Source organism: Phoca vitulina, unplaced genomic scaffold (genome assembly GCF_004348235.1).
Source record: "Phoca vitulina isolate PV1807 unplaced genomic scaffold, GSC_HSeal_1.0 scaffold45, whole genome shotgun sequence".
Taxonomy (NCBI): domain Eukaryota; kingdom Metazoa; phylum Chordata; class Mammalia; order Carnivora; family Phocidae; genus Phoca; species Phoca vitulina.
In genome coordinates, this window is record NW_022589748.1 from 8174432 (window position 1) to 8187114 (window position 12683).

At 43.4% G+C, this 12683-nt stretch overlaps 1 protein-coding gene across 5 annotated transcripts in view; it reads right to left on the reverse strand.

The window, feature by feature from the left end:
* The window catches only part of LOC116648629 (S-adenosyl-L-methionine-dependent tRNA 4-demethylwyosine synthase TYW1), a 201313-nt gene that overhangs the window by 185834 nt on the left and 2796 nt on the right, over nucleotides 1–12683 (reverse strand). For all 5 annotated transcript variants that reach the window (XM_032430710.1, XM_032430709.1, XM_032430712.1 and 2 more), the window contains exons 4-6: nucleotides 7834–7935; nucleotides 5950–6144; nucleotides 4224–4445 (exon numbers count right to left, since the gene is read on the reverse strand). In XM_032430710.1, coding sequence (XP_032286601.1) covers nucleotides 4224–4445; nucleotides 5950–6144; nucleotides 7834–7935 — 519 coding nt within the window. The remainder of the gene's footprint in view (nucleotides 1–4223; nucleotides 4446–5949; nucleotides 6145–7833; nucleotides 7936–12683) is intronic.

Sequence of the window (12683 nt, forward strand, 5' to 3'; positions counted from 1 at the left end):
TGGGACCTAGGAAAGAGCAGCGCTGTGGGGCAGAGAGCCAAACCAGAGTGGGTGAGCATGACCTGGGATTTCTGCTCCCAGCTGCAGGGCAGAGGATATTGAATACCCCTCCTATGGAAAATAACACTGAATAACAGAATATTTTAATAGCATAATTTTAAATGTATCACTGAGTTGGCAAACATATTACTAATTCAAAGAGGACAAATATGAACTAAAAAGGGAATCCTAAGAGGTAAGCGAGAGATGGAGCTGAGAGTATCTGCTGAACTCTGGAGAACCTAACTGACAGCTGGACAGGACCAGGGAAGATCAGGCTAAGTCAGGGAGACAATACTGGGAGGAGAGACAAAAGTCTCAGAAGTCTCAGAAGACCAAAGTCAAAGCTGGGACCCCATGAGGCTGCATTTCTCACGTACAGATAAATTAGAAATAAATGTTCTGTGTGAGAGGAGAAAGCAGAAAGATAGGCAGAAAATTTGGGGGAAAAAACAGAGCAAAGAATAGATAGAGGGATTTTATTCAAAGTTTCTAAAGTTTCTGGGAGGGGCAGAAGAGGATCTTACAATACAAATTCAGTATCAAGTTAAACTGAAGTTCCCAAAAGCAATACTCTAACTAGAAGACAGGGGATCAATGTGGTCAATTTTCTGGAAAAAAATAAAAATTACTCCAAGCTAGAACTTTACTCAGTGAAGCATCAATCAACTATGAAGGCAGGATAAAGACATGCAGATATAAAAATTCTGGAAATTTACTTCCAAAACACCCCTTCTCAGAGACCTACTGGAGAATGTGCTCCAAAAACAAGAGCCAACCAAGAAATAAGAAGATAGAAGATACCAGAATCAGGGAATCCAACCCAGGAAGCCAGTCAAAGGAAGGACTTCACCCACACCAAGTCTTGGAGAGCAGCCACGCCTCCAAGGACGTGGAGGAAAGGACTCATGAGAAGCCTCCAAGAAATCAATAAAAACTACAGAACACTGAAAAATAATTTTCAGTTCCATTAGAATTTTGGAATGAATTAGTGATAGTTATAGAGAAATCAAAGCAGATGTAGCCGCTATCTAAGGGAAATACATGTGTAGGAATGAACACGGAATACCACAGAACACAGGACAGATGGAAGCATGTACATGGTCACAATTACGACACAACAAGCAACGGTCTGGCCAGAAGGTGTGATACAACTGTACCAAGGAAATGAGAGAAGAAGTGATACTGTGTGTGTGTGTGTCTATGTGAGACAGAGACAGAGATTCTGAAGTGTTTTAAAAATCAAGAAATAGCAAGAAGGGCCTATTAGTTAGGAATATAGAGGTAAATATCTGATGAAAAAGCTAGAATTGAGAATGACTGCCCTGGGAAAATAACAATTAGAATAAGGCAAGAAAGTACAGTTTTTAATTATAAGCCTAGAAGCACTATTTGAGGGTTTAAATGTACAAGTGTTACTTTTGATTAAAAAAATATTTTTTTTTACTTAAGTTTGTTTAAACGTTAAGACCCGAGGCTGATATCAGCAAAAATGGCAGAGTAGATAACTCAAAGGGCCCGTTCTCCCACAGAAACAACCAAAACTTAAGTAAAAACCAACAGATTTAACTCTAATTCCCAGAGTTCTGACAAAGGTTTACAAGAACCAAGTAAACACTGAATCAAGAAAAAGGAAACTTGGGGCACCTGGATGACTCAGTCAGTTGAGCATCTGCCTTAGGCTCAGGTCATGATAGGCCTATCACTGGATAGCGAAAACTGCTTACTTCACTTCTGGCCTATTTCAGTTGCGAGAAATCAACTGAAACCATCCCCAAGGAAACACAGACCTACTAGATAAAGACTTACTAGATAAAGACTTCAAGTCAATGGTCTTAAATATGCTCCAAGAGCTGAAGGAAACCAGGAGAACAATGTCCCAACAAATTGAGAACATCAACACACAGAGACAGAAATTAGAGAAAGGAAACAAAGAAATTCTTGATCTGAAAAGTCTAATAACCGAACTAAAAATTTCACTAGAGGGTTTCAGTAGATTTGAGCAGGCAGAAAAACCAGCAAACATGAACACAGATCAGCTGGAAACTGACCAGTCTAAAAAATGAACAAGTGTACCAACACATATAAAAGGGGCACTCCGAAATAAGCAGTACTTGCACAGAACTGTGAGTGTACTGAACACCACTGGGTTGTATCCTTTACAACCGTTAATCGGACGTACATGAATTTTACCTCAATTTTTTTAAACAGTGTAAAAAAATATTAAGGGCCATTGGGAGGGGAGATAAGCACAGCAAAAAGACTAGCTAGAAAAGAGAACAGAAAAATGAAGCAGCAACTGAAACATACAGAATAAAAGAAACATTTGTTTCTTACTTGCTTTTCCTGTTCCTTTGAACAGGATGATTTCAAGGCATGTTCATAAGTTTAGAGAACAATCTAGTGGAGGGGAAGAGACTAACAAGGCCGAGAGAGAGACACAAAAAACAGAGACAAAGCCCCTGATTCCAGAGCATGCAGAGTGGCTTTGACAGGACTCAGACCCAAGGTCTCCTGCGGCATAAGAGATGGAGAGGATGTGTAGATGGGGTGGAGGACACTATACGAGATCTCTGGCAGCTTCCTAAGATAGCTGGAGGAAGGAGCAGGGAGAAAGAGTATTCAATAGTGATCTTGGAGAGTGAGAAAGGGAACTTACACAAGAACGCTGGCCACTGCTGGGCACGCCTGAGTGCACACCTGGGCCTGTGGTGAGGAATCCAGGGTCAAAGAGCAAGCAGCAGGCAAATGGGAAGGCAAATGGTAGGTTTCAACCTGGCTTGGGGTTTGACCATTTGGGTTAGAAAAGGGACTGGAAGGCAAGGCAATTGAAGATTGTTTATAAAAGAATGAGTATAAAAACTAAACTGGGTAAGGACAGAAGTGAAGTAATCAGTTTTCACTATCCAATGAAAAAGGTATGGGACCAAAAGAATTTTAAAGCAGGACACCTGAGAGAGATCAGTCAAGGTCACGGAAACATAAAATTTCAGAAGTGACCGTGGAAGTGAGAGGCCAAGGTCAGTGAAGACAATGGCTGTTGGCAGTGTGAAGGCCAGGCACCTGGCAGACCAGGACACTGGATCAATCACCTGCACGGATGGTTTTGCCCCAAAAAGTAACGATAGAAACAAGGGTGAAGAGAAAGTGAGTCAGCAGGTAAAGTGGTTCCTGAATGACACAAGTGAGCAGGTGACCAAAGGATGACGGACAGCCGTGAAGACAAGCAGTGGTGAAACAGTCGGGTGACATGAGCTTCCAAGGAACGAGGGTCCCTGAACAAGGACCAAAGAGACATGTTTAGAATGTGAGGGACAGGGGCACCTGGGTGGCTCAGATGGTTGGGCATCTGCCTCCGGCTCAGGTCATGATTTCAGGGTCCTGGGATTGAGCCCCGCATCAGGCTCCCTGCTCAGCGGGGAGCCTGCTTCTCCCTCTCCCTCTGCCTCTCCCCCTGCTTGCTTGCTCTCTCTGTCTCTCTCTCTCAAATAAATAAATAAAATGCTTAAAAATAAAAATTTAAAAATTAAAAAAAAAAAAGACCGTGAGGGACAAAAAGAGAGGAATCTAGGATGACGGGCAGCCTTCCAGTCTGATTAATAAGGAGTCGTTCAGTAAGAGAGGTCGGGAGGAAGACATGGTTAGGGGATATGAAGACAGGACATACGTAACCTCAGGCCTCTGCCTCCGACCCGCCAACTACGGGAGAAGTCTGCTACCCTGGCAACGCAACCATTAAAGCAGGGAAACAGGGGCGCCTGGGTGGCTCAGTTTGTTAAGCAACTGCCTTCGGCTCAGGTCATGATCCTGGAGTCCCTGGATCGAGTCCCACATCAGGGTCCCTGCTCGGCAGGGAGTCTGCTTCTCCCTCTGATCCTCCCGACCCTCCCCCCTCTCATGCTCTCTCTCTCTCAGTCTTTCTCTCTCAAATAAATAAACAAAATCTTTAAATAAATAAATAAATAAATAAATAAATAAATAAATAAAGCAGGGAAACAGGAAAGTATGCTGCCCACGCTGGCTTCACTCGGAAGGCCGCACACAATCTAAAACGCCCCCACGGGAGCCACAGATCTTCCTTCTAACCAGAAGCCAGGGAAGGCGCTTCTCGGGGCAGAGGTTAAGGTCCAGCACCCCCACACACAGGAGGAAAGCAGCGAGACCCGGACACAGGGGCTCCGTACCGCGGACGACTCGCACTGGCCTCTCTTGCAGTTGCCGTCACAGGGCTTTTTCTCTCCTTTCTGAAGTGTCTGCAGCCGGGCAAGGAACTTGGTCTTCCAGGCTCTGAAGTCTGCTTCGATGCTGCCGTGTTTGCTCTTAGCCACGTCACAGTCCCCCTCCCCTCTAGTCGCCACACGATGAGCACCAAGCATCCAGAGCCACTTATCGACATTCTTGCCAACCTGCAAGAAGATGACAGAGGTGCTAAAACACAATCCTCTAAATCACAGGCTGGGAGGTTGCTCTGCAAAAGGCCCAAGTTCCTCTGGGACCCCATCACTGGCTGCTGCTGGGAAGAGGGAACTTGGCCTAAATGGGCCCTCCAGGCCCAGCTGCTACCTGCAAACACTACATTGGTTACATCGGATAAGATCCTGCAAAAGACCCTTTAAACAAGGGGACAAACCCTTTTACTAAGGTAAGGATTACTACCTAAAAAAGACTTTGAAAACTACTATTCTAAGTTGTGGTCAGAATAACATAACTCATTAGCAAAATAAATTTGTTCCAAAATGTAGCAAAGCCCATTTTAATAACAAAGGGCAAATGCAGCCCATTTGGCAAGACTCAGACTTCATCAATTCCGAACTTTAATGTACTGCAAGAAGAAGCAGTTAAGCTGAGGCACAGGGATTACCAAGAAGCACAATGAAGAGTTCAAAAACTTAATAGGCTTTCTGAGTGGCAAGGCATTAAACAAAACATTTACATATCTGAATTGTACCATTTTTTGGGTCTACTTCCTTTGAAAATATGGGCAGAAATACACATCTTGATGTAACTACTGAATGAAAACAAGCTTATGGAAAGATCTCCACTTTCACCTTTACACACATTCTACCAAAGACAGCTGAGCCAGGCTGGGCCCATTTTGGGAAGAGGTACATATACAAAAGTTCTAGTAAATGTTTAGAACCACAAGAAACAGAGAGGCTCTGTATTTTTATTATTTAAAGTATAGAGAACAGAATGCAAAAGGAGCCAAGTTAACTTCATTTAGAAAAAAGATCTAGGAAAACAAAACAATGTTTTATTACATAAAAGGCAGTGAATGTTTTTCTTCTATTTCCCTTTAAAAATTAATGATTAAAAGACAATGAGCTCAACTGTATTCAGGGTTAGTTTGAGCCATAAAGGCTGTTCAACAACACAACAGGCGGCTGAGAAAGTCCAGAATCAGTGATCTTTCATCCACAAGGTCCTGCCTGGGGACAGCAGACTGGACGCGATGGCCATGAATCCAGGTCACTATGACACTAGACAACAGGAGGTGTAAGCATTTTATTCAATAAAAATTTACTTGAGAACCTGCTATACCCCAAGCTTGGAAACGTGTGCAGCAATTCCCCACTATAAAGAGTAACACAGGGGCGCCTGGGTGGCTCAGTCGTTGGGCGTCTGCCTTCGGCTCAGGTCACGATCCCAGGGTCCTGGGATCGAGCCCCGCATCGGGCTCCCTGCTCAGCGGGAAGCCTGCTTCTCCCTCTCCCACTCCCCCTGCTTGTGTTCCCTCTCTTGCCATGTCTCTCTCTGTCAAATAAATAAATAAATAAGAGTAACACAAGAAGTTTATTATTAAACACCAAAGTTCGGGGACTACTTCACATACACATATGAATGTGTGTGTGTGTGAATTTTTTTTAATTATAATAGAGAATTTATCCCTATAATTCAACACATACCTACCTTGTTGAAGTGGCTCGCATAGGCAGAATTTCCCAGGCCAAATACAGCGTACCTCATACCCTTCAGGTAAGTTTTGCCAAATCGAAAATCACTGGATGCTTCCTCCAGCCATTTGCAGAACCACTCTGCACTTTCAGGGGGTCGACCTTCAGTGTATGTAGCAACCACGAAGGCACAAACGTTCTTACTGGTAACCTAACCGAGAAAGTAATTATTTCAGAAGAATATTCAAGAACAACTTATCAGTAAAGAAAATCCCTTTTTAAAATGCTGACATCGGGCGCCTGGGTGGCTCAGTCATTAAGCGTCTGCCTTCGGCTCAGGTCGTGATCCCAGGGTCCTGGGATCGAGCCCCACATCGGGCTCCCTGCTCAGTGGGAAGCCTGCTTCTCCCTCTCCCACTCCCCCTACTTGTATTCCCTCTCTTGCTGTGTCTCTCTCTGTCAAATAAATAAATAAAATCTTTAAAAAAAAAAAAAATTCTGGGCGCCTGGGTGGCTCGGTTGGTTAAGCGACTGCCTTCGGCTCAGGTCATGATCCTAGAGTCCCTGGATCGAGTCCCGCATCGGGCTCCCTGCTCGGCAGGGAGTCTGCTTCGTCCTCTGACCCTATCCCCTCTCATCTGTTCTCTCTCTCTCATTCTCTCTCTCTCAAATAAATAAATAAAATCTTTATAAATAAATAAATTAATTAATTAAATAAAAATTAAAAAAATAAAAAATTCTAAGTCATGAGATAAGTTATAAGCAATCCATTATTAATAATAAAGACTCAAAGGTTGCTAATAATTTTTCACAAGTAATTCTGAGCAGATTCAAGTACACTCATTTGCACTCCACTATTCTCTTATGGGAGAAAGAACTGGACAGTTACAGCTGGGTTATCCACTAAGAAGGGGCTGGCAAACTATGTTCCACAGGCCCAGTCCAGCTCACTGCCTGTTTTGTTTTGTTTTTTTAAACAAGGTGTTATTGGAACACAGCCACACTCGTTCATTTACACGTTGCCTATGACCGCACAAAGCTAATATTCACTATCTGGCCCTTCACAAAAGAAATTCGTCAACCCCTGCTCTATGTGCTTCAGAATCATCTGGAGCACCTTTCTAACAAGTTCCCAGGAGATGCTGATATTGTAAGTTCAAGGACCACACCCTGAGAACCCCTACTATAAGGCAAACTCCCTGAGTACAGCTAGGAGAAGGAGAGGGGTTTCTCTGAAGAAATTAAACCCATGTAGATCTTTTTTTTTTTTTTTTTAAAGATTTTATTTATTTATTTGAGAGAGAGAATGAGAGACAGAGAGCATGAGAGGGAGGAGGGTCAGAGGGAGAAGCAGACTCCCTGCCAAGCAGGGAGCCTGATGCGGGACCCGATCCCGGGACTCCAGGATCATGACCTGAGCCGAAGGCAGTTGCTTAACCAACTGAGCCACCCAGGCGCCCTTAAACCCATGTAGATCTTAAGTAATACACAGAGGTCACACAGGCAGTAAGAGATTTCTCTAACTCCAAAACCCATATTCTCTCTGCTACCCAAGTGGTTCCTGACCTCTCAGTCAGCTCATACATGGTTCATAGGCTCAGCACACTGCCATCCATCACCCTCACTTGATTATGAGATCCGTAGCAGGAGGGAGGAGGGAACTTCAAACCACCCAACCTTTCCCGCCCTTACCCCCGCCGCAGGAAAGACTACACACCGGAGGGACAGGTCCCACACCACATATTCAACACCTCTGACTGACACTGAAAATGCAACCAACTGAAAACTCCTTAGCATGAAAATCAAATTTATTCTGAAGATTCTATTTATCCCAGAATGCAGGAGGTCAATTACATTTGAGAGTTTGGACTGAAGAAAAAAAAATAACACAATTACCAACCTCCTCTACTAGATGATCATCTGGATCGTATTCTTTCAGATTAATAACAGCCACAGGGAGATCTAGGGAGGTAACTGCTTCAGCAAGACTTGTTGCAAATCCCTAATAGAAAAAAAAAAAATCACAAAGTCTTCAATAAGCTAAATAAGCAAAATACAGTCTTCATTTACTCTTGTTGGCAAAGGAATAAAGCATTTATCATGGAAAACTTTTTCACTGACTGACACTTATCATCATAAACACAAATACCTATTCCCACTTCTTCCATTTCCTCAAGCATCTTTATAGAGATCCATCATTCAACTGTGCTGTTCTCACTCTGTAAGTACGTATGCGGGACTACATCTAAATTGGCTTTTTGACATTCCAGCTGCCCTGCCCCACTAGAATAAACCTATAGGTGATAAGAAATACTGAAGAGGGAAGAGAATGTGATATATAAGAAATGCGACACACTTCTGGAAGACAGAAAGCAAACAGAAGCAGGTTGACGGGGAGGAAAAGCCCTAGGGGAGAGTCCGTATGCCGGACAAACCCTAGAGAGGTTCTGGGCTCAGAAGCAGCCACTACAGGGAAGCTGTGAGGGAAACCTGGGGCAGAGAAGAACCAATCAGCAGGCAATCTATATACAGGACAAGTGCACACCAAGCCTGGGCAGCATCTGCCCTTTACCCCCAGACAAAACACCCGCTAGCTCTTCTCCAGACAAAATGAACCAAATGTCTGGGGAAAGCTAACACTTCTAGCCCCATGGCTAACTTCTAGGCACTCTGAAAAACGTCTTCCTACTTTTCGCTTGGTAGTCTTACACTTGGTTCCCCATCTCCCAGGATGAAAGCTAAGCCTACCAAGCATCTATTATTTTACTGGGCATCTACTAGGCCAGTCTCAGTTCTGGGCAATATTACACAACAGTGAACAAGACACACACGGTCTCTGCTTCAGGGAGCTTATGTTCTAATGGGCAGAGACAGAGCAAACATGGAAATGAGAAAAGACATAATCAGATGATGTGCTATGGAAGTGCTATGGAAGAAAATAAATCAGGATAAGGGGTAAGAACACAGGAAGGGATAGGTCTGGGGACAGTTTTATCTTAAACAGGGAGGGTCAGGACAGGTGCATAAGATTAAAAAATAAATAAATATTTAGTCTTTCTCCCTAGTTCCTGGCACAAAGCTTCTAAAACCCTTGGAACTTACCGACTTTGGTAAGCTAATAAAATAACTCATGGGGAGGTGGGCCCCAGGTAGCTTCAGGACGGGGGACGGTCACCACAAAACCAATTATGTGATTAAAGGCTTAGAACTTTCAGCACCATTGCTCCCAGTGAGTTCAATCATCCATGGCCAATGATTTAAAATGTCCACTAAAACCCCTAAATGACAGGACTCGGAGTCTCCGGTTTGGTGAACACACTGATGTGCTGAGGAAGTGGTGGGTAGAGAGAGGGCACGGAAGCTCCGAGCCACCCCTCACCACCAGACCTTGCCCTATGCATGTCTGCCATTTGTCTGTTTCTGCCTTGTATCCTTTCTAATAAACCAGGAAGCATAGTTAGTTGGGCAATTTCCTGATTCTGCGAATCCTTCTAGGAAATGATTGAACCTAAGGAGAGGACTGTGGTATCGAGTTTATAGCTGGTCTGGTCACAAGCACAGGTGGCCCCTGGGACTAGTGACTGGCGTCTGAAGCAGAGACAGTCTTGCAGACTGGGTCCTTATACCTGTGGAGTCTGACAAAAACTCTGGGTAGTTCATGTCACAACTGGAGAGCCGGTGTGGAAAAATGACAAGTATTTGGTATAAGAGGCCTCAAAGATAGACTTGAGCCAAACCTGAAGGACATGCGAGACAAGCCATGAGGCTACCCCAAGCAGAACAACACGTAAGTGAAAAGGCCCAAAGGAGGGAGCAGGCTTGGCAAGGAGGTTAGTAAGACTGGAGACGTGGGGACCAAGGACAAGAGGTAAAAGAGATAGTGGAGAACCAGGCGAGAAGGCCTCCTGGCCACTGTGAGGTCACTGTGATTTACTCTAAGTGAATGAGGAGGTCATTGCTGGGTTTTTAAGCTGAAGGGAACACTATTTCACTTAAGTTTTCCAAGTCCCTGTGGCTCCTGAGCTGAGAGGACACTGAAGCCAGGGGACGGGCCGAGCAGCGCTGAATGAAGGGGACTAGCCGGCAGTGAGGTGACTGCTGTGATCCAGACAAAAGCAGAGGGTGCCGTGAGCCAGGGTGCAGAGAAGTGACTGGCACCTGGATCCATTTTGAAAGTAGAACAAACAGCATTTGCTAAAAATGGCATGGGGGTAGTAGGAAAAAGAGAGAATTCAAAGGGTTTCTTTTTTTTTTAACTAGGCAACTGGAAAGATAAAGTTGCCATTTACTGAAATGGTAAAGATTCTAAGTGGAAAAGGTCCAGGCAAAAAAAGGGGAGTTCAGTTGGAGCGTACTAATTTTGAGATGCCTACCAGACATCACAGGAAGATCTACGACAGGCCACTAGATATGAGAGTCTGGAGTTGAAGGGAACAGTTCAGATTAAAAACATATTGGGAGGCCACCACTGAACACAAACCAAGGCCTGCGGGTGAAATCCAGCCCTCCATTTGTTTCTGTACATAAAAGTTCCTGGGACCCAGTCATGCCACTTATTTACCCATGGTCTGTGGCTACTTCCACACCACAGCCACAGACTAAGTGGCTGCGACAAGACTGTATGGCTCACAAAAACTACAAACCTAAAAACACAGTATATAAAATAAAATACCTTGCCCTTTATAGAAAAAGTTTGCCAAATTGCTCTAGATAACAAGATCCCTTAGAGTGAGTGCAAATAAAGACAAGGACTGTGCCTTGGGACACTCAATCTTTCGAGGCCAAGAAGATGAGGAGACATCTGCAACTGACAGTGAGGAAGACTAGCCTTGGCGGCCGAGTAGGAGCATGACCTAGAGAACAGTGTCAAGGAAGAAGAAGAGTGAGAATTAATTAGCAACATGGAAGTCACTGGGAACACTCGGGGCATGCAAGCCACACAAGAGTGGCCCAAGGAAAACAGAAGTGGGGAAACGAGATTTGGAGAGAGTGGCGCAGACACGTTCAAGGAGCTTTATTCTAAAAAAAGAAAGAAAGAAAGAATGAAAGAAAAAGAAAGAAAGAAGAAAGAAAGAAAAGTAAAGAAAAAAATTGAGGTGGTAGTTAGAGAGAGATATGGGGTCAATAGGTAACATGGCATGCCCTGACCCACCGTGCACAGAACATCTGGTAATATGGCATGCCCTGACCCATCGAGCACAGAAAATTTATAATTAGAGAACACAAATCTGTGCACACAGTAACAGAGAAAATCCACAATAGCCACCCCATCGTTCGGTCCTAAATATTAATAGAAAACCATGGATCACTAAGAATATAAGAACAATCAGCAGGAAGGAGAAATAGCAGCAACAGAAAAAGTGAGAAAGCAGATAAATCAGGGAACAGAAAAACGAATTCAGTGAGATATATTCTTTTTTTTTTTTTTTAAGATGTTAGTTATTTGAGAGAGAGAGAAAGTGAGAGAGAGAGAGCACAAGCCGGGGGAGAGGCAGAGAGAGAGAGAGAAGCAGGCTCCCTGCTGAGCAAGGGAGCCCAATGCAGGACTCGATCCCAGGACCCTGGGATTATGACCTGAGCCAAAGGCAGACGCTTAACCGACTGAGCCACCTAGGTGCCCCTACTAAGATATATTCTTAAATAACTAACAAGATAATATAAAAACTGAAAAAAGTGATGTTTTTGCAACTAAAAACATAATAGCCAAAATAAAACATTCAAAAAAAGAAGGTTTGGAATTGAAATCCCACAACCCAGAATAGAAAGAAAAAGTTACAAAAAGAGAGGATGGAAGCCATCCAAAAGCTCTAACATCCAACTAACAAGAGTCCCAGGAAGAAAAAAAGAGAAAATAGAAAGGGAAAAAAATTGCCCAAGAAATCAGCAGAAATGCTCACAAATGTTCAAAAGAGCCCAAGTGTCCAGCACAACAGCTAAAAAAAGAGCCAATCCAGACACCATCTCAAAAAAGTTCCCAACATAAGGGCACCTAGGTGGCTCAGTTGGTTAAGCATCTGCCTTCGGCTCAGGTCATGATCTCAGGGTCCTGGGATTGAGTCCCGCATCAGGCTCCTTGCTCAGCAGAGAGCCTGCTTCTCCCTCTCCCCCTGCTTGTGCTGTCAAGTAAATGAATAAAACCTTAAAAAAAAAAAAAAGTTCCAAACATCAAGGACAAAGAAATGATTCTAAAAGCTTCCAGAAACAAAAAAATCAAAGGAATGAGGAGACTAGCCCTGACAGTGAAGTGACACCTTCAAAGTTGTAAGGAAAAACTAATCTCCCTTACCCAGCCAAATATGAATCCATTCAGTGTGAAAGCAAAATAAGGAAATTCAAATGGCACAGCTTTGAGGAGAGTCATCTAACCCATATTAACAAAGAGGTGGCCAACAATAAAGCCACTGAGATTTGAGTAATGTTTTAATTAATATAAGGAGTCAGTAACTTATAATTAACGTTAATAATCTAGAAATACAGCACACACGGGTTAAAATTATAGCCATCAGAGGAACCAAAAATAAGAAATAGTTAAAAGAGGTTCACTAGAGAGTACTTTTCATTATGAACCCTCCTCATGCCTGGATTTGTTACAATCTGCAAGTGTTGATTTGATCTTTTAGAAAAAATTAAAAACACACATGAGAGAGGCTATGAATGAGATCTTTTATAAATAACATAAAAGGACTTTGTTTTGGCTGCTCAGACGCCTTTTTTACATTTCTTCCAGTTTCCCACCTCTGTTGCTTACAG